Genomic DNA, 19,521 nt, shown 5'->3' with positions numbered 1-19,521 from the left:
CGGGACTATTCCCACTCGTGGGGATCCACGACACCCATATAATGGGAATAGATCCTGTGGCAGAGTGGGATTAGATCCTGTGGCGAGCGCAGCAAGCCACTGAGCCTGCAAAGGGAATCTTAGCACTCACCCCTCTGCTGGCATTCTGACGGGCGGGATGCCACCGCCGGGATAATGTATGCAACCCTGTTTCATACCCTCAACAATCCCTGCCACACTGGAGCGTATAGTCTATATCAGTGTTTCCCAAGGCCTTCTCATTTCATTTAGACTTTATTTAGAAAAAACTTGACAATGCCACATGCAGCATGCTAATTAAAATAATTTGCCATGCCTTATGCTTAATTAAACACCTCTGATTACTGCTAATAATGTTTTCCTAATACACTAGGTGTTTCTGGGCCATGTCATTTAATAGGAATAAGCATCTTAAGGGCCATATAATCTTCTGACCAGGAAGCTGTGGATTTCTATAGAGCAGATATGCTGCGATATGATCGCTCAGCACTGAAGTGAATGAGGAACACTTTCCGTACACCACAGTCTGTGCATGTTACGCTGAGTCATCATATACTTTTATTTTTAGAGAGCAGCGATTTCCTGTTGTGAAAATCACAACAGCCTAAAATGCCCGTTATCCAGCCCTACCTGTGATGTACTCATGTGTAATCCTTTGCTTGCTGTATCACTTTATAGATGTATAGATTACTTCATTGTCCTCACTGAGACACCTTTGACACCATGCCAGCACTGCATTTTATGATACATTTATTGGTAACAGCTCAGTTAATTAAATATATTTTAAACAAGACATATTACTTACAGGATTGATGACAGATTTATGGTATTAGCTCAATTTTCTACATGCTTTTATAGTACATAAGGTATATTGATGGCTGAATGAATGCATACATTATATTTTATTCTTTTTTTGTATTATTTTTAATTGAAATGTCTTGGCTCAACATTGAGGATTCAACTATCTATGTCATAAACATAAACAAAACATAAAAAAGAGAATTTTAATGAATAGTACATAGGAAATGTACAGTCATACACAATAAAGAAATGTATCATAATTTACAGATTCAAAGATGGATGAAAAAATGCAATGATGCATGCAAGCAGCGTTGTATTTTCATCCGATCTCCAGGAGGGGAGTAGAAGAGACGTCTACTGATAGTTGCTGCGACCAACGTCACAAGCTGGGATCTGATGGTTGTGATGTTCCACACAGATGGCCAGCTGAGTGAGCTCCAGTCAGCTTACTCAGCTGACTGACGGAAGTGGGGGCTGCGAGGGCGGGAAGATAGCATGGTTACACGCAGACCCCTGGCTTTCCCGTCCCAGAGAACGGGGGCGACTTGCCCCCATTTCTGGGAATGCAGGCCTGCACCTGCCCACCTCCTCAACGCTGCTGCCTGTTAGTCAGGCAGTGGCAGAAGAGAAGTGCGGGCGAGATCGCAAGGCTCATTATGTGCATGCGCAGAAAGGACCTTGCGCAGCCACAGTTCTGGAATCTGTGTTCAGCGCAGGAGCGGAAACATGCCCGTAATTGGCTCCACCTGTGAATCTTTTACAATGTTTCAGCAAGTAATGACTACACCTGTACACTACCTTGGAGATTACTGTTAGGGCTACCTGATTACTGGAGTTGGGAAATACTGCACTAAAGCAATGTTAGCATCAATGAATCACAAATGCACTCTTACATTACTTTCCACAATCAATATATTTTTTTAAATATTGAGAAGATAAAATAAAAATGTACATAATTGAATTAATAAAAACCAAGTGGGATATTTAACAAAACATGAAGAGAAATATAGTGGAAAGGTATAAAGCACTAACCAATCAGCTTCTAACTCTCATTCTATAGCTAGTGTTTGAAAAAACGGCAGGAGCTGATTGGTTAGTGTTTTTTTCTCTCCACTTTCTCTCCATGCTTTCATTAATATCCCCCCTCAATTACTGTACATGACAGGAGACTGTCCTGCTTTCGTTCCACTATGTCCCTTGCAAGTCTGATCTATATATCTGTATAGGGCCGTACTGACGGGGAGATTTCCCCAGAGATGTGTGCTGAGCGGTCTAGCACAGACCGCTCAGCACACATCTCTCCCCCCGGCTCAGCATAGCGGGGGGCCGCTCATTTCACCCAGCAGTGAAATGAGCGACCTGCTAGATTGTGTCTGCATGCAGGCCAATCTAACACCGGCGATGCGCATGACCGCGCATTGCTGTCGCCGGCACCCCTACACACAGAACGATGTTCAGCTAATTTCTAAGCGATTTAGTCAGATTGCTTCGAAATTAACTGACCATTGCTCCGTGTGTACCCACCCTTATGAATAATATGTTTCATTTTTCATAAATGCACATTTAATTAAAACCGTCTTCTGGGTTGGGTTTGTTAGGCACTCCAAAATACATGAAACAAATTCTGTCTTTTCTTGCACAACATTTATAGAGTGACACCTGTCATTGTATACATACGTCTCACGGTTGTTGCTGTTCTGCTTTCCTGTAACACAGTACACTATTGGGGTAATTCAGATCTGATCGCAGCAGCAAGTTTGTTAGCAGATGGGCAAAACCATGAGGGTCATTCCGAGTTGATCGCACGCTGCCGATTTTCACAGCGCAGCGATCAGGTAAAAAAATGGCAAAACTGCGAATGCGTATGCACTGCAATGCGCACGCGCGTTGTACGGGTACAAACAGCATCATTGCTGTGCAATGCTTCTAGCGACGATTCCATTCACACAGCCGATCGCAAGGAGATTGAAAGGAAGAGGGCGTTTATGGGTGTCAACTGACCGTTTTCTGGGAGTGGTAGGGAAAACGCAGGTGTGACCAGGCGTTTGCAGGACGGGTATCTGACGTCAATTCTGGGACCTCCAACGCTAGAATCATTGCACAGGACAAGTAACTACAGGGCTGGTCTTGTTTTGCACAAATTATTTTTGTACCACTCGGCTGCACATGCGATCGCACCTTTGCAAAGTAAAAATACACTCCCCCGTGGGCGGCGACTATGCGTTTGCACGGCTGCTAAAAGTAGCTAGCGAGCGATCAACTCGGAATGAGGGCCCATGTGCAGTGTAGGGTTGGCAGATATAACGTGCAGAGAGAGTTAGCAGTAGCGGATCTTGCCACGGGCAAGCAGGACTTTTGCCCGGGGCGCCGCCTTCCGGAGGGCGCAGGGCGCCATCCGGAGGGCGCCGCACCAGGGCAAGATCCGCTGCTGCTGTGTGCCTTCCGCTGCCCTCTGCTGCCGCTGGCCGCTGCCGCTGGGAAGGGAAACTAGACGCGTACGCGTCTAGTTTCCCTTTGTGGAGAGGTCCTTTACTGTGCGGTGCGCGATGACGTCATCGCACACCGCACATAATTTCAGTCTGTATAGGGGGCGTAAATGACCACGCCCCCTGTACGAAGCCACGTCCCCTAATGCCGCCCGGGGCGCCAGAAGCCCCGGAACCGGCCCTGAGAGTTAGATTTGGGTGGGTTATTTTATTTCTGTGCAGGGTAAATAGTGGCTGCTTTATTTTTACACTGCAATTTAGATTTCAGTTTGAACACATCCCACCCAAATCTAACTCTCTCTTCACATGTTATAACTGCCCCACCTGCACTGCACATGGTTTTGCCTATTAGCTAACAAAGTTCCTGCTGTGATCAGATCTGAATTAGGCCCTATATCAAAATTGTGCAGTCTAGTGCTGATATTGTGATATAGGAGAGAGGCATTCATATTAGTGTTAGGTAGAATATAAACTATAGGTGTAATTATTTTGGTGGGGATTTTCTCTTTCTGTATTTCAAATTCATTTTTATTTTAAATAATATAGATTCTAAATAACTTTACTAGGTCACACTGGCAACCATAAGAAGCTTATCACCTGGCAGGGTTTATACAGTAAGATCTAATCTCCTAGCAACACTAAAGAGATCACTTACTAAGCCCTGAAGTGGCCATTTCAGTTAAATCTGCTGCTGGCTTTATTGTTTTACATAACATGAAAATAGCAATTCAGGATAGTAAGAGTACTACTTTATAGTATATTATCTATTCATACTGGCAAGTCTTACAAAGGTACAAACATGGTACATTTTCTTTCTATAATACACACATGGTATAGGCATACATACACCATACAGAGGTGTCACCTATCGTCTTTGCGCCATACGACACAAGATATTTGGTGCGACTAAGATGCTCCAGCACGAGCAGGGATGCACGCTTTCTCCAAAATTGTGTAAATAGTCGCATCAAGTGGCAGTCGCACAGGTGGGGCTGCAGCGCCCCAAGCTCCAAATAGGACAGCCGCACCAACTGCCAGTATGTCCCGGCGCTGCAGCCACATCTCTGCAATTGCCACTGGTGGCGTCATAGCCAGACATAAAGATAGTGTACCAGGGACTCTAGATTAGTACAAAATGTGTATGAAGGTACAGATTGAGCATAATGATACATAGAGGGAGGCATTACGCGGCCCATCATATTGGAGCTCTGTCTGTTTCCTTTTGTACCCAGATTTATGTAGAAATACATGTAATTCCGACCCCAGTATTACTTTAGTGATGCATCTAAGATGCATATTTCAGGGAACATAGAAGCTTGATGCTGGTAAATCACTAAATCCATGGCATGTTTGGCGCAATTTTGCTGCTGTCATTCATTATAAACTCTGTGACATGTCTGTAGATAAAACAAATAGAGATTAGTAAACTATAACAGGCTTGTGATACAATTAAATTACACTTGCATGTACTGCACTGGCTTGAATAACAGAGGACTAAATAAGCCAGACGGTCTTGAAACGCTGAGACTGGGGCAGATGTTGAGTAGGTAACAGTAGCAAGCATTTTTTGTCCTGGTCTTGATATATATTTGGAATTGGTTGGCCCTATAGCAAGGAGAAAAGTGGAGCTTGGGGAGTGGCCTAGGATGTATGGCACTTTTGTCGATCTGATGCCGTTTGTCTGTTGTCCTCTATATGGTAAAACTTTCATTTGTGAAATTATTTTTAGAATAGCTAATATTTCAGTAAATTGTGTGAAGTTTTATAATATTGACAGTTAAAAAAATGTTAACGGTTGACAACAATGATACACACATTTTATTAAATCTGCTTAAGCTTATCTGCTGCTTCTCTCTGCTCAAATTCTGCCACTGAGGTGTGTTACACGATAACCAAGCGTTACACAACTGGCTGAGTGCTTCATAGCCTATAGTGAGTGCTAAAAGAATAACCTTTCATCGTACACCATCTCCTGTCTATCTTCGTCTTATTGGCTGTTTCATTCTGATTATAGAATTTTTATACTGAACACTCTTTGTTTATGATTGTGACCCGAAGTTGTATTGTGTGTTATCAGTTATGCTCCTTGCATACAAAACTAGGGGCCGCTAAATAAATGGTATAAACTAAGATCAGTGGTGTGCTCTAAGCTCCAGCAGTCAGTTACAGGAGCTAATATCTGATTATATAATACATTACTGCAACAGATCAATCTGGAAATAACTAAATACACAAAGTAATGACTAATATCCAGAGTTGGATTCACACCCACAGGAATGTCTTACAAAAAGTTAATGCACTTAATATCTTATACAGAGCATTTTGTTGACACATCACATCATCTGCAGTGATAATGAATGCTGGTGTGGTTGATCACACAGTATAAACATAATGAAAAAGACATTCAAGTGGAATGGCGTAACAGGCACAAGTAAACACAATTAAATAAAATGTATGCTAATCATGAACTATAAAAACACAGTTTGGACACACAGGAAGAAAGTCATCTGATTAACATCAGCAGAGAAAAAGCACACTAGCTCTACAGTGTTCTTTCTGTTTTTCAGTCCAAGCTAAAAACAGGTCTATTCTTAGGGGGTGATTAAGACCTGATCGTAAACGTGCAAAAAAAACGCACATCTACCATCATTTTCTCTGACATTCGGGGGGACACCCAGTACACGGCAAGTCCGCCCCGCATGCTGTATCCAGCCCTCCCCTCGCAGACATGCAAAAGCATTGCACGGCGGTGATGCTTTCGCATCTGTCGGGTGGCCCTCTGCCTACATGAAGGCAGACGGCTACCCACCATGTTTAGGGTCGCAGCAGCTGCGTGTGATGTCACGCAGCTGCCACAGCCCTCCTTGCAAATGGTCCAGGCAATGCATAGAGTGAGAATATAACCTGTGGTGAGTGCAGCAAGCCCGCATGGGGATTACTAGCGCTCACCCTGCTGCTGGCAACCTGGAGGCCGGGATGCCGCTGTCGGTATACTGACGGCCAGCATCCCGGCCATTGGCATTACAAACTGATTCCAATATGCAGGCCCAATGATCACAGTAAGCCCATACCAGATTCTTTCTCTGGTGCGAGATTAACACACACACACACACACACACACACACACACACACACACACACAGCGGATTTGGTAGGAAAATATGCAGCTGCTCCATTCCACCATGCATACTGCATGTAGTGGCTGCTGGCCAGGCTGTGGGAAAGGGGGGTTTCCAGGCAACTGGCCTATGCAGAGATATACTATTTTTAAGTGTATAATTATAGAAATTGGCATAGTATTACAGAATCTTCTTTCTTATCGCCTTTGTTGGCATATGTGATCTTTGTTTTCTTCTTAGTGATCCAGGTTGTAATTGCCAATTATGTGAAATCCCAGTCATGTTATAATTGGTCTTAAAAGAGCTACACACAGGTGTGCTAATGTGGAGAATGTAAGCTCATCATTTCATGCTTTCACTCCCCCCAGATACAAAGGAAAAACCTACAGGGCAACAGTGAAGATTGTCCGCACATCAGGCCAAGTGGCAGACTTCTGCCGGAGAGTCTGCGCAAAGCTGGAATGTTGTCCCAATTTGGTTAGCTCATTGCTGATTAGTGATGTGTGCCCAGAAAACTGCTCCGTACAAACAAAAACCAAATACAGTAAGTGCTGCAACACATGTCCGGAATCATCAAGTACAACACGTGCTTATGTAAAGAATGGTATTTATTGTTCAATAAACTCCAGTTATATGACATGTCCAACAAACAAATACAGTCTGAGGAAACTATTTTCTTTTATTGACACTGGAGTATAGAGTAAATCTCTTTTTCCAAGGTAACAGTCAAAGGGCTTAATCCAAGTAGCTGCAAGTTCACTTGCGGTGGAAGTATGTGCAGCTGTATGCCACACTTACTGAACAGCTGGATTCATAGATTTTTTTCACAGCCCCATAGAGCTGTGAGCAAAACTCTGCAAGTCCGGGGGGAAGTCACAAGATCTGCAAGTGGGGTGAGTTGCGGTGCCGTTGGCAGTGTTCTTTGTCATTGCTATGGCAACTTGTCCCCTTTGCAGCTAATTGGATTGACTCCAAATAATTAACAGTCTTGTAACACAGTGAGCAGAGACGTAACTACCTCCAGAGCAATCCACATGGATGCTTGTGCATTGCTTCCTTCTTACAGTGCCATAAGTAGGTACAGTACACATCAACTCTTTCTCAAAAACGATTTACGCTCCTGAGGATAAGCTTTCAGTAGGTATCTGTAGAGATTTGTAATCTACATTTTATATTAATTAATTCTGATACTGAGGCACATTCCTGGACCTTCCTAGACACTCATACTAGTTACATTTATAGTGAAAATTTATTTTATGTAAAAAAAATTTTTTAACACAATTATTTTCATCTTAATCCTACCCATAACCCAACCCTCCCACAGGCTAACCATAACCTTCTCTTCCACAGCCTAACCCTGACCTCCCCCTCCTGCAGCCTTGCCTTAACCTCCCCCTAATGCCTAATCCTAACCCTGTACTTACCTCAGAGATCCGTCTGTCTTCTGACTGTTGGGATCCCGACTGCTGGGATTTTGACTGCATCCCAAATGTAGAGTCAGTGATGTCACTGGGTCCTAGAGAATGATTATAGGTTCAGACCATAAATTGCCGCCTCCACTCTCTTAAGTGCCAGGTAAATTTAGGGGCTGATTCATACTAGCATGCATGTGCCTTTTGTGGGCAGATCTTGTGAATTTTAGCACTTCTCATACTCCATAACATAGGCATCTGCAGGTGATTCTCAAGTGCACATATATAAATGTGTGAACATGTTTTAAAACATTCCTTGGCTCAAAAAACTTAACAACCAATCAGATTTTGCTTTCATTGATTTAATTTATATTAACTTAAACTTTTTTTATTTAACTTGTCTGGATTCTAATTTCTTATATGTTTTTGTTTTTTACATATCAAGTAAATTGTTGCTGATGTATGCTCTTAGAACACAACTGTGAACAGTTATGATGCTACAGTAGTAAGTCGTTACAACAATGTATTCACTTTGCACATTACTGTTGTTTCTTTAGCTTATTACTATGGGAAGCGTAAAAAGATATCTAAGCCTCCCATTAAAGAACACATTGCGGACAACATGCAGGCCAAACCAGCAAGACGGAGAAAGAGGAGGAAATCTATTTTTGTGCAAAAAAAGAGGCGCACTAAAGTGGTTGATGTCAGTCCTGTTGGGTCAGCTGAGGTATGGGAAACATGGCTCTATGGATAATGTAGGGCTCTGTTTAGTAAGAAGTGAATAGACTGCACCATTAAACACAGATCGCACTGAAATTGCTAACGTAATCTTTTGGTTTTCAATTCTTCATCTTCTCATCCATATTTACTTCAAAATATAGTGATTAAAGACTTCCAAATACCTACAAGTTCATCTGAAAATCATATACTTGAAATGCTGGGTCACAATTTGAAATGAGAGAATTGTTGACCTGACTTATTGAAATGACCACCCAGGGCCGGGGCTAGGGTGTTCGGCGCCCTCCTGCAAACTATAAAATTGCGCCCTTCCTCCCTTAACTCCTAAAGGGTCAGTGTGCGTCACAAAAGAGGGGTGTCGTCTCACATGGAAGGGGTGCGGACACACAATAGCACCTCACAATAGTACCTCCAATTCAAATTACGCCACACTGTAGCATAATCTTATTCGATTTATACTCTTATTCGATTTATACTGCACATAGTCCCGATGATTCATATTACACAACATAGTAGTGTCCCATATACTTATGTCCAGCATTGCCTGGGTTTTTGTTTTTTTTAAGCTATTATTTTTTTCTTCTCTCGTTTTCCTCCACTCTCTCAGCAACCCCTTTCCCCATCTATTTTCCATCCCCTCTTTCCCCTTCCTAATCCCACTAACTTGGGAGTTACAGGGAGTGCTAGGGCAGGGACGCTGAGGGGGAGTTACAGGGAGGGTGAGGGCAGGGACGCTGAGGGGGAGTTACAGGGAGGGTGAGGGCAGGGACGCTGAGGGGGAGTTACTGGGAGGGTGAGGGCAGGGACGCTGAGAGGGAGTTACAAGGAGTGCGAGGGCAGGGACGCTGAGGGGGAGTTACAGGGAGGGTGAGGGCAGGGACGCTGAGGGGGAGTTACAGGGAGTGCGAGGGCAGGGATGCTGAGGGGGGGTTACAGGGAGTGCGAGGGCAGGGACGCTGAGGGGGAGTTACAGGGAGTGCGAGGGCAGGGACGCTGAGAGGGAGTTACAGGGAGGGTGAGGGCAGGGACGCTGACAGGGAGTTAGAAGGAGTGTGAACTGTGAGGAGCATTGAGGGAGAGTTACAGGGAGGGTGAGGGCAGGGACGCTGAGGGGGAGTTACAGGGAGGGTGAGGGCAGGGACGCTGAGGGGGGGTTACAGGGAGTGCGAGGGCAGGGATGCTGAGGGGGGGTTACAGGGAGTGCGAGGGCAGGGACGCTGAGGGGGAGTTACAGGGAGGGTGCGGGCAGGGACGCTGACAGGGAGTTAGGAGTGTGAACTGTGAGGAGCACTGAGGGAGAGTTACAGGGAGGGTGAGGGCAGGGACGCTGAGGGGGAGTTACAGGGAGGGTGAGGGCAGGGACGCTGAGGGGGAGTTACAGGGAGGGTGAGGGCAGGGACGCTGAGGGGGAGTTACAGGGAGGGTGAGGGCAGGGATGCTGAGGGGGAGTTACAGGGAGGGTGAGGGCAGGGACGCTGAGGGGGAGTTACAGGGAGGGTGAGGGCAGGGACGCTGACAGGGAGTTAGAAGGAGTGTGAACTGTGAGGAGCACTGAGGGAGCGTTACAGGGAGGGTGAGGGCAAAGGTACTGAGGGGAGAGTTACAGGGAAGGTGAGGGTAGGGACACTGATGGGGGAGTTAGATGGAGGGTAAGGGCACACTGAGGGGGGAGCTACAGGGAGGGTGAGGGCAGGGGCACTGAGGGGGGAGCTACAGGAAGGGTGAGGGCAGGGGCGTAAAAAATAGCTTTATTAGAATAAATAAAATACTGTAAACATTCACGTACAGACTGTAAGCTATGGAGCGAGCCCTCCCTTCTCGTCACTTACCAGATATGTGCAGTGTAAGCAGGGCCGGCAAAACAGAAATCTTGGGGCAGGTACTCTGATATCTCCGGGGCCCCCCTTAACACACACATACATACATACATACATACATATATATATATATATATATATATATATATATAATTCAAATGATTAATTTAGATTTTTTTTTACTACAATGGCAGAGAGTGAGAGAGAGAGAGGGAGAGACCAGAGAAAGTGAGAAAAGGGAGACAGACCAGGGGCAGAGAGTGAGAGACAGTCCAGGGGCAGAAAGAGTGGGTAAGACCAGAGGCTTGGAGAGAGACCAGGCGCTGAGAGAAAGATAAGGGGAGAGAGATTGGGGGGGGGGGGTTGCAGGGGCACAGAGAGACACAGGTCAGGGACAGAGCGAGAGAGAGAGGGATATACCAAGGAGACAGAGACAGACCAAAGTAAGAGAGACACAGAGACTAGGAGCAGAGAGGGAGGGAGAGACCAGGAGCAGAGAGAGAGAGAGGGACACACAGACCAGGGGCAGAGAGTGAGAGACAGTCCAGGGGCAGAAAGAGAGGGGAAGACCATTGGCTTAGAGAAGTAGAGAGAGAGACCAGAGGCAGTAGAGGCAGTGAGTGAGAGAGAAACAGGGGGCGGGGGGGGGGGGGGGGGGGACCTGCAGCAGGGAAAGACCTGGGGCACAGAGAGACACAGATCAGGGACAGAGAGAGAGGGAGACACCAGGGAGAAATAGAAAGACAGACCAGAGAGACACAGAGACCAGGGGCAGTGCGTGAGGGAGGGAGACACCAGTGTTTAGACACTTGCTGTTCATTAGTGAGGCTGACCACCTCACACAGCTCCAGGGAAAATGTTCTTTATTCCTCTAAGCACCCAGATCCCTTTTAATACTAGCAGGATTCATACCTCTGGCTGCTACTGTTAGCCTACTGTTAGGGATGGAGGTCCTCCTCCTGCTGAAGCCATGGTTTTCAGTTTTCCCCACTATGAAATGAACTTCGGAGAGCACAGTCTCCGATTGGTCCAATCTCCTGTGCTGCAGTCACTGCCGTGTTTAGAGGCTGGCTGTGGCTGGTGGACTCCCTCTGCCAGCACATCTCAGCTGCACTGTGTGATGGGAGAAGAGGGTCATCATGATCCCATAGATCTGCAGCGGTCAGCGCCCCCCCCCCCCCTGCCTGAGGCACAAAGAGACAGGGAAGGACAGGCGCAGCGCACATAATGACAGAGATGGCGGAAAAAGGAGGAGGGGCCAACAGACCGGACCAAGTGACAAGGTAGCGAAGTGGGGGTGGGGGTCGGGCCCGCACTGTGCTAGTGTTGTCTCTCTGGGCGGCCAGGCGCATGCTAATTACGTTTCCGCAGCACATCTCTTCATGCTACTGGTGTAAGTGTGATAGGTGCTAGCATCAGCGGCAGCAACAGGGAGGATAGTGACCCTTTGTCAGTGAGGAGGAAGGGAGGGGGAGCCGCTCTTCCTGCTGCCGGCACCGCTAAAGTGACAGGCGCTGGCAGCCGGCAGCAATAGTGCACATCAGTAAGGTCGCAGAGCGGGGAGAGCGCCTCTCCGACCCAGCGCCTCCCTGCTTTGCAGGACCTTGCTGAGCGGTCAGCGCCGGCCCTGTGACCACCCTCTCCACCACTGATAAATACTTATAGTAATAGATTACTCTCTTCAAAAATAAATACATTTATTTGTATCCCAAACTGTGCACCTTAGAAATACCATGTTGCACTCCATGTAGCCCTATTGTATGCTATCCAGCATTTGTGGGCTACATGCAAAAGCAGTCCATGTTTACCCTGCATGCTAAAAAAAATGAAAATATTTGCACTACTTGCATTGCTACATGGTTTGTTCAGGTGCTAAGGGGCAGATTTATTAAGCCTGATGAAGTGATAAATTGAACGGTGATAAAGTACCAGCCAATCAGCTCCTAACTGCCATGTCACAGGCTGGGTTTGAAAAATAACAGTTAGGAGCTGTTTGGCTGGTGCTTTATCACCTTCCACTTTATCACTTCACCAGGCTTAATAAATCTAACCCTCAGTTACTTGCTCTTTTTTTGCTTTACTTTCTCCTCAGAATCAGGTCCAGTGTCTACTGCTGGAGGATCTTCTTGTCATTTATTGCATCTACTTATATTATTTGTTCAGTTTGTCTCCATCAGGAAATGAATAAAACCCCAGCTCTCATGTAGTGCATTTTACATTCACTCAGGGAGACCCATTGAATAAATGCGTGAAAGGATGTACAGTGGGTGGTCCATTTATTGTCCTCACAGCTAGAAATGTAGTTCTTCTGTTTAGACCTATGTGGTCTGTATAACAAAGAACGTTATTAAATGTTTATAGGAAAGTGCTGAAAATGATGGCATGGAAGATGACACAGGAAGTGAGGACACAAGTTCTGAGCTACGAGATGATCATACTGACACTTCTTCAGTTGAAATCCCCTCTGTGCGACCACGAAGAGCCGTAACGATGAGGAACAGCACTGAATCTGACAGACCACCTCTAGCAGAGAGGGCAAAGAGAGTACGGAAAACACGCTCCCTCTCCTATGTTCAGGAAGACAAATCCACAAGTGGAAAAAATGTAAGATGTAATTCTTTTGTTATACTAATTTATTAATTTATTAACACTATAGTTTTTTCACTGGTATGCTACGCTGGGCTTTCTGGCTTATGCTGGTGTTTTGGGGTGCCACACCCTGCACCTAGATATAGCGCTAGGGACCCCAAATATACAGAGACGCCTTGATGCGGCTTTGGGGCTTATTCACACATTTGAGCAAATATGTGTAACGAAAATCTCTGAATTCTATTATTATGTGGAATTTATATCTGGTTACGGTTATCATTCAGGGTGCTGGGGGAAACAAATGCCTTTTTTTCTTGCTTAGAAATACCCCTCCCTTTCGAGCACCTGAATGATATCACTAAGCTAATTGAGCATCTACCAATATATATGTTTGTTATGGAGAAGTTGAAAGTCAGAGTACCTCAGCAATCACAGACATTGGAATGAGATAATCTGTGGAATATAGCTGTATAAAATTAATACACAGTTGAGTCACTTTATTATGACCACCAGCTAATAGCCAGAGTAACCACCGTGTGCAGCACGGACAGCAGCTAGACGCTTGCTGATCTATCATTTTAGACACACGTCTGGTAGCCTCCAGGTTCATTTTGATGGTGAGCGGCTCCACTGTAGCACGTTGGTCGGCCCTCACGCACCTTCGTAGCCAATGTTCACCTCTCACATCAATGGCACGTGGTGCTCCACAGTTTCCACGTTGTTTATTTGCAATGGTGCCATTTGTCCAGTCACGATACACCTTCACCACAGCAGCACGCAAACAAATCACAAACTGCGCTGTTTCAGAAATACTGCCACCAATGGCCCGAAAGCCGATAATCATCATTTGTATTTCGGATAAATCGCCCCTTTTACGCATGACCGCAACAAGTGATATGTGTGTAGACGGCCTATTGCACACCTTATATACCCACCAAGTCAGCGCGCGACACGTGACTTAGTTCATGGGATACGTGCTGCCGAAGTCAAATGTAGGAGGTGGTCATAAGGTGACTCGACCGTGTATCTCCAATAAATTAAGCAGCCCTTTATAGAACATTTTTAATGATTTGCATCAGTCCTTGCCTCAATGCAGTGTACAATCTCCATCTTATAGCATACAAACATAAACATACACAAATGTTATGACAGAAGCATTTTCACTGCAGACATAGTTTTAAATGTTTGTTTGTTTTTTTAAATAATTATTTGTATCTGCTGAATTTTATTCTTGAAGGATAAAAACCAGGAGGAAGAAGATGGCCTGGTTCTAGAGACCAACCCATTGCAATGGACAGTAACTGATGTAGTACAATTTATAAAATCCACGGATTGTGCTCCCTTAGCGAAAATCTTTCAAGAACAGGTATGTGGTTTATGTTTAACCTTCGTCCCATATTAAAACAATGAATTCTTGGATTAACAGATTATATGTTTGAAATACTAATATTCTTATAAATTGAAAGCCAAAACAATCTAAATCGTCTTCAAACACATCAACGGTTATGGGTCAATAAGTCGACAGTGTCTAGGTCGACCCCAAAAGGTCGATATGAACAAGGTTGATATGTGAAAAAGGTCGACACAATTGAAAGGTGAACACGAAAATAGTCAACACATGACATGGTCGTCATGAGGTTTTTCATGGTTTTTTGTGTCAAATTTTAGCTTCCAGCACATGGAACCCCACTTAATATTGTCCCTTACAAGGCTCGATTTGTTCGCCATGCTTTTGCTTTGGGTAAGGTGCCTTACTCTGCTACCACTGTGCTCGGCACAGGTTACTATTCCCAATTGTAGTCCACATGGATGGTAAAGTATGAAAAAGTTAGAAAAATTAAAAAATTCCAAACAAAATGCATGTTGACCATAAGTTGTGTCAACCATTGTCATGTCAACTATTTGAACCTGCCGACCCTGTGACCATGTCGACCATATACTTGTTGACCTATTGACTGGATACCCACATCAACATTATAGGAACAAGAGTGCAGGTGCACCATACACCATTAAAATTATAGCAACCATCATATCCGAGGTTCTTGGCATATATTGGCCAATATGTTAGCCTGCCCACCTACTTCATGGAGACCTCATCGGACAGGTCCCTAACATTATAGGGATTCGCCTCTGTGGCACAGAGCACCCCCAAACCACCCCAGCCATACCAGCCCAGAGCATCACACAAATGAGGGATAGAAGTGAGAAATCAGTGTTAACAAGTGAAAGAAGCTGCTGAGAGTTAGAAAGAGGACAGCAGTAAGGTGTCAGAGTGTTAGAAAGTGAGGTTAGCTGATCAGTGTTACAAGTGTAATGGATATGTGAAAAATACTACATAAATAAAAACAAACACAAGGTGATATAGGTGTTAAAAATAAATGTAAAGTGTTGATGCCCCAAAGTGGCCCAGCCAGAGCAATCCAATGAGCCCCATGCTCCAAAAGTTCACCCCCAAACTGAGTTTCTATATAATTGAAAGGATCTTACCTATAGCTTTTGTGCAGTCAGCATGTTCCCTGTTTAAAAGCCCACTGCCTGTCAGGGGCTTGTGCCTGTCTCAAATCAGACCCTCTATGTCAGGCATGTCCAAACTGCGGCCCTCCAGCTGTTGAGAAACTACACATCCCAGCATGCCCTGACACAGCTTTAGCATTCTCTGACAGCAAAACTGTGTCAGGGCATACTGGGATATGTAGTTTCACAACAGCTGGAGGGCCGCAGTTTGGACATGCCTGCTCTATGTATTGCTCATTTGGTGGGCCTCACGTTTTACCTGTGAAAAGATCTGCAATACAGCATTTCTAAATATGCTTGGAACGCTTGGAACCCAGCCATTGTGGTTGATCACTTAAAGCCAGTCCAGCAACACACAGTGCCAATCTAGATATGGAAATAAGGAACTTCCTGCATTCTGGAAGCAATACCTCTGCAAAATACAGTTTCCCCATCAGAAAGGTATAGAGAGTGCTGGCATAGCTGCTATGTAACTCTGTAGCTACTGTTTGTAACCGCCACATGCTTTCCAGCTGTAGGAAAGAGTGCTGTAATCATACTGTTGCACCACTCCATACAATAAGGCTACACATCATTTGCTGCAGCCTCCACATTTCTGATTTGCAAACCAGGCATTAGCCAATTATAGGTTTATTGTTATTACTATGGGAAACAAGTCCCCTAGCAGGCCTTTGGTGAAGCTACCAAAATAACAGTAAGGAGGGAGATGTGCTTAACCTTGGAAAGTGAAAAAGTGGATAGAGAAAATGTACCAACCAATAGCACCTGTCATTTTGCCTTAAATATGCATAAAATGTGTTCACTAAGAAAGATGCAATTGATTGCACATGCAAAGCCACAACGATTGCAAGTTGGGTGCAGGCTGGCACTAGTAGCACATGCACCGGGTGTACACCAGACATACATTGCATACACTTACAGTTTTAAAGCCATTTATTTTGCTTGCAAAATACATATTCACTAGTAAGCTTCAATGAAACTTCTGTATGCACAAGTAATGAAGACAGCACTACTGATTTTATCATTATACTTATTTATGTATGGGATGAACAGGTGGCATTGTGCCTAATTCAGAGGTTACGCAGTTGCATGCGCAGCTACAGTTTTGCTCTCATGGAATTTGTGAGAATATGCTAATGACTGACCTGCTATCTTGTACACAGAGACAGCCACTTCCGGCGTTTTATATCCGCTGCTCACATGCATAGGCGGATACATGTGAACACCAGGACCATTGGACCTCTGAGCAACCATATGCTGTCTCAGGGCGGCTCTCCTAAGATGCCGGGGCCTCTCCACAGTGCTGGTTCTAGACCTTGTAGCGCTCAAGGCTAAAGTTTCCTTTGGTGCCCCCCCATCCCAATTCAAAACCGGGATAGTGCGTGTCGTAGGTGTGCAGGAAAAAAATAGGGGTGTGGCTTCATGGGGAAGGGGAACAGCCACACAATTCACATTATACTGCACAGTAGTATCCATCAGTCGCATTACACCACACAGTAGTACCCCTTATACACATTATACCATGTTGCAGCCCCTTACAAACATTACACCAAAGTAGAGCATAGCCCCTTATACACATTATGCCAGGTAGAGCCCCTTATACATGGTACACCAGGAAGAACCCCATTTATATACAATATGCCAGGTAGAGCTCTTTACACATGTTGCACCAGGCAGAGCCCCTTTTATACACATTACACCAGGCAGAGTCCCTCATACACATTACGCCAGGCAGAGCCCCGTATACACATTACACCAGGCAGTGCCATTTATACATGTTACACCAAGCAAAGCCCCTTATACACGTTATGTCAGACAGAGCCCTTTATACACATTATGCAACGTAGAGCCCCTTATACACATTGCCCCTTTTATACACATTACACAATAGTAGAGCAGAGCCCCTTATACATGTTACACCAGGTAGAGGCTGGTGTAACATGCATGATTAATTGTCTCAGGCCAGAGTGCCCCTGGCATGGCAGCTGCTCTGCTAGCCCACCCCTAAAATAGCAACTACCACTACAGCTGCAAACAAATTCGCAGTGGCTGACTAGGGAATACCCAGAAAATGGTCATGACACACCTGCGTTTTTCTTGCCACTCACTTTGCAAATAAATCCTCTGTGTGCACTATTACTAATCAATCCCTTCGCGTGCACAAGGTGGATTTACCGCATACACAGTGACAAAATTGATACACTGCATCAACATTGTGTTCAACTCTTACTCAGTTCTGTTGTTGCAATTCTTATGTGGCAAATCAGCTCTGTTTGATTTCAGTGTGTTCTACCCATTCAGCTGCATAAAGCTACTGTACATACTGTTATGTGTTTTACTGTATAACATGGTGTGACCTCATTACAGTGTCCCACACTCTTCAGTTCTCTGCTAGATACAACAAATGTGCTGTAGTCCTTTGGCCTCTGATTTTGGGGGTGTGGTTGCTGACTTGGAGTCTAGTATTGCTTCTGTACATAATGTACTAACACTCCTGACATCTGTGCTGTGGTAAATGCAGAGTTTTATATGGAAACATTGAGGCCATTTCAACACAAAGTGAAACATTCATTTTTTTTTATTTATCTTCATTTTCAGGACATTGACGGACAAGCTCTGTTATTGTTGACTCTTCCCACAGTTCAAGAATGCATGGATCTGAAACTGGGCCCAGCCATCAAGTTATGCCACCAAATAGAAAGGGTGAAAGTGGCATTCTATGCACAGTATGCCAGCTGAACCCTCCGTTATATTTTGTGGTACTTAATCTATATCAACTGTTTAGATAAAAATATAAAACATTTAAAAAAAAAAAAATTGGTTATCATAGAGAACAATCACTGTTTCCCAATTTGTAGATTTTGCAGCCACTTTTCTAAGCAGCTACATCCAATCATAGCGATGAAAAAAACAAAACAGAACAAACATTTCTCATAGGATTTTCTAACAAACAATTGGATTTTGTTGGATATAAAGGCATACTTTGACATGTCTGATCTTTTAGCAAAATCTTTCATATTGAAAGCTTGTATTCGTTTTTACAGTGATCTGTAGCTTAAATGAAAGCTTTGATATAGTAGAACACTCTCTGTTGTCACTACATGTCATTTTAATACCGATCACTAGAAAATAAAGCCTTTCGCTGTGTACATTTCATTGCAGAGTAATACATTGCAGGAAGCCTGACTGGTAGTTAAAGTGTCACTGAGCTGTAAAGTCAGGTAGGATGTGTGCACACTGCACATAGCTATCTGACTGATTGAAGGATGCAGTAACATGAGGCACAATGATGAGGCCAAGGCACCAAGTGGTTACATTGCTACTGCACTGTTGCTAGAGTCAATTGTGACAAAAAGAAATGTGTTAGAAAATAAACTACTTAAAGGACAAACATTTATTCCATCCATGCAATTTGGTTGTTTTAACTCCAGTGTCTCATTAAGATATTTAGGGGTCTATTCATGAAGCAGTGAAAAAAAGTGGAGAAAAAAACAAATGGAGAAGTTGCCCATAGCAACCAATCAGCTTTGAAGGATGTCTTTATCTAGTACATACTATACAATGTAAGGGATATGCTGATTGGTTGCTATCGGCAACCTCTCCACTGGTCTGTTTCTCCACTCTTATCACTACTTCATGAATAGACCCCATTGCCCAGTGCACACTTTACATCAAAACCACGGTGTATAGATGGAGGTGTAACCTCATTGCACATGGTATCCGTTCACATGGTCGACCATGTTATGGTCGACAGTCATTAGGTCGACCACTATTGGTCGACATTGACATGGTCGACATGGACACATGGTCGACACATGAAAATGGTCGACACATGAAAAATCGACACATGAAAAGGTCGACATGAGTTTTTTAACTTTTCTTTTTCTTTTGGGGAACTTTTCCATACTTTACGATCCACATGGACTACGATTGGAACGGTAAAGTGTGTCGAGCGAAGCGGTAGCGGAGCGAAGGCACCATGCCCAGGGGACGCGGTGCACTAATTGGGGTTCCCAGTCACTTTACG

At 44.5% G+C, this 19,521-nt stretch overlaps 1 protein-coding gene across 4 annotated transcripts in view; it reads left to right on the top strand.

Moving 5' to 3' along the window:
• SFMBT2 (Scm like with four mbt domains 2) overlaps positions 1 to 19,203 on the top strand; it is a 349,877-nt gene extending 330,674 nt beyond the window's left edge. For all 4 annotated transcript variants that reach the window (XM_063926815.1, XM_063926812.1, XM_063926813.1 and 1 more), the window contains 5 exons: positions 6,793 to 6,968; positions 8,394 to 8,563; positions 12,753 to 12,995; positions 14,218 to 14,346; positions 18,093 to 19,203. In XM_063926815.1, the coding sequence (XP_063782885.1) occupies positions 6,793 to 6,968; positions 8,394 to 8,563; positions 12,753 to 12,995; positions 14,218 to 14,346; positions 18,093 to 18,233 (859 nt within the window). In that variant the 3' untranslated portion in view covers positions 18,234 to 19,203. The remainder of the gene's footprint in view (positions 1 to 6,792; positions 6,969 to 8,393; positions 8,564 to 12,752; positions 12,996 to 14,217; positions 14,347 to 18,092) is intronic.
• Positions 19,204 to 19,521: the final 318 nt, after the last annotated feature.

Source organism: Pseudophryne corroboree, chromosome 6 (genome assembly GCF_028390025.1).
Source record: "Pseudophryne corroboree isolate aPseCor3 chromosome 6, aPseCor3.hap2, whole genome shotgun sequence".
In the NCBI taxonomy this organism is placed as follows: Eukaryota; Metazoa; Chordata; class Amphibia; order Anura; family Myobatrachidae; genus Pseudophryne; species Pseudophryne corroboree.
Note: the sequence above shows the minus strand (reverse complement) of the source record. Positions and strands in the feature narration are given on the sequence as shown.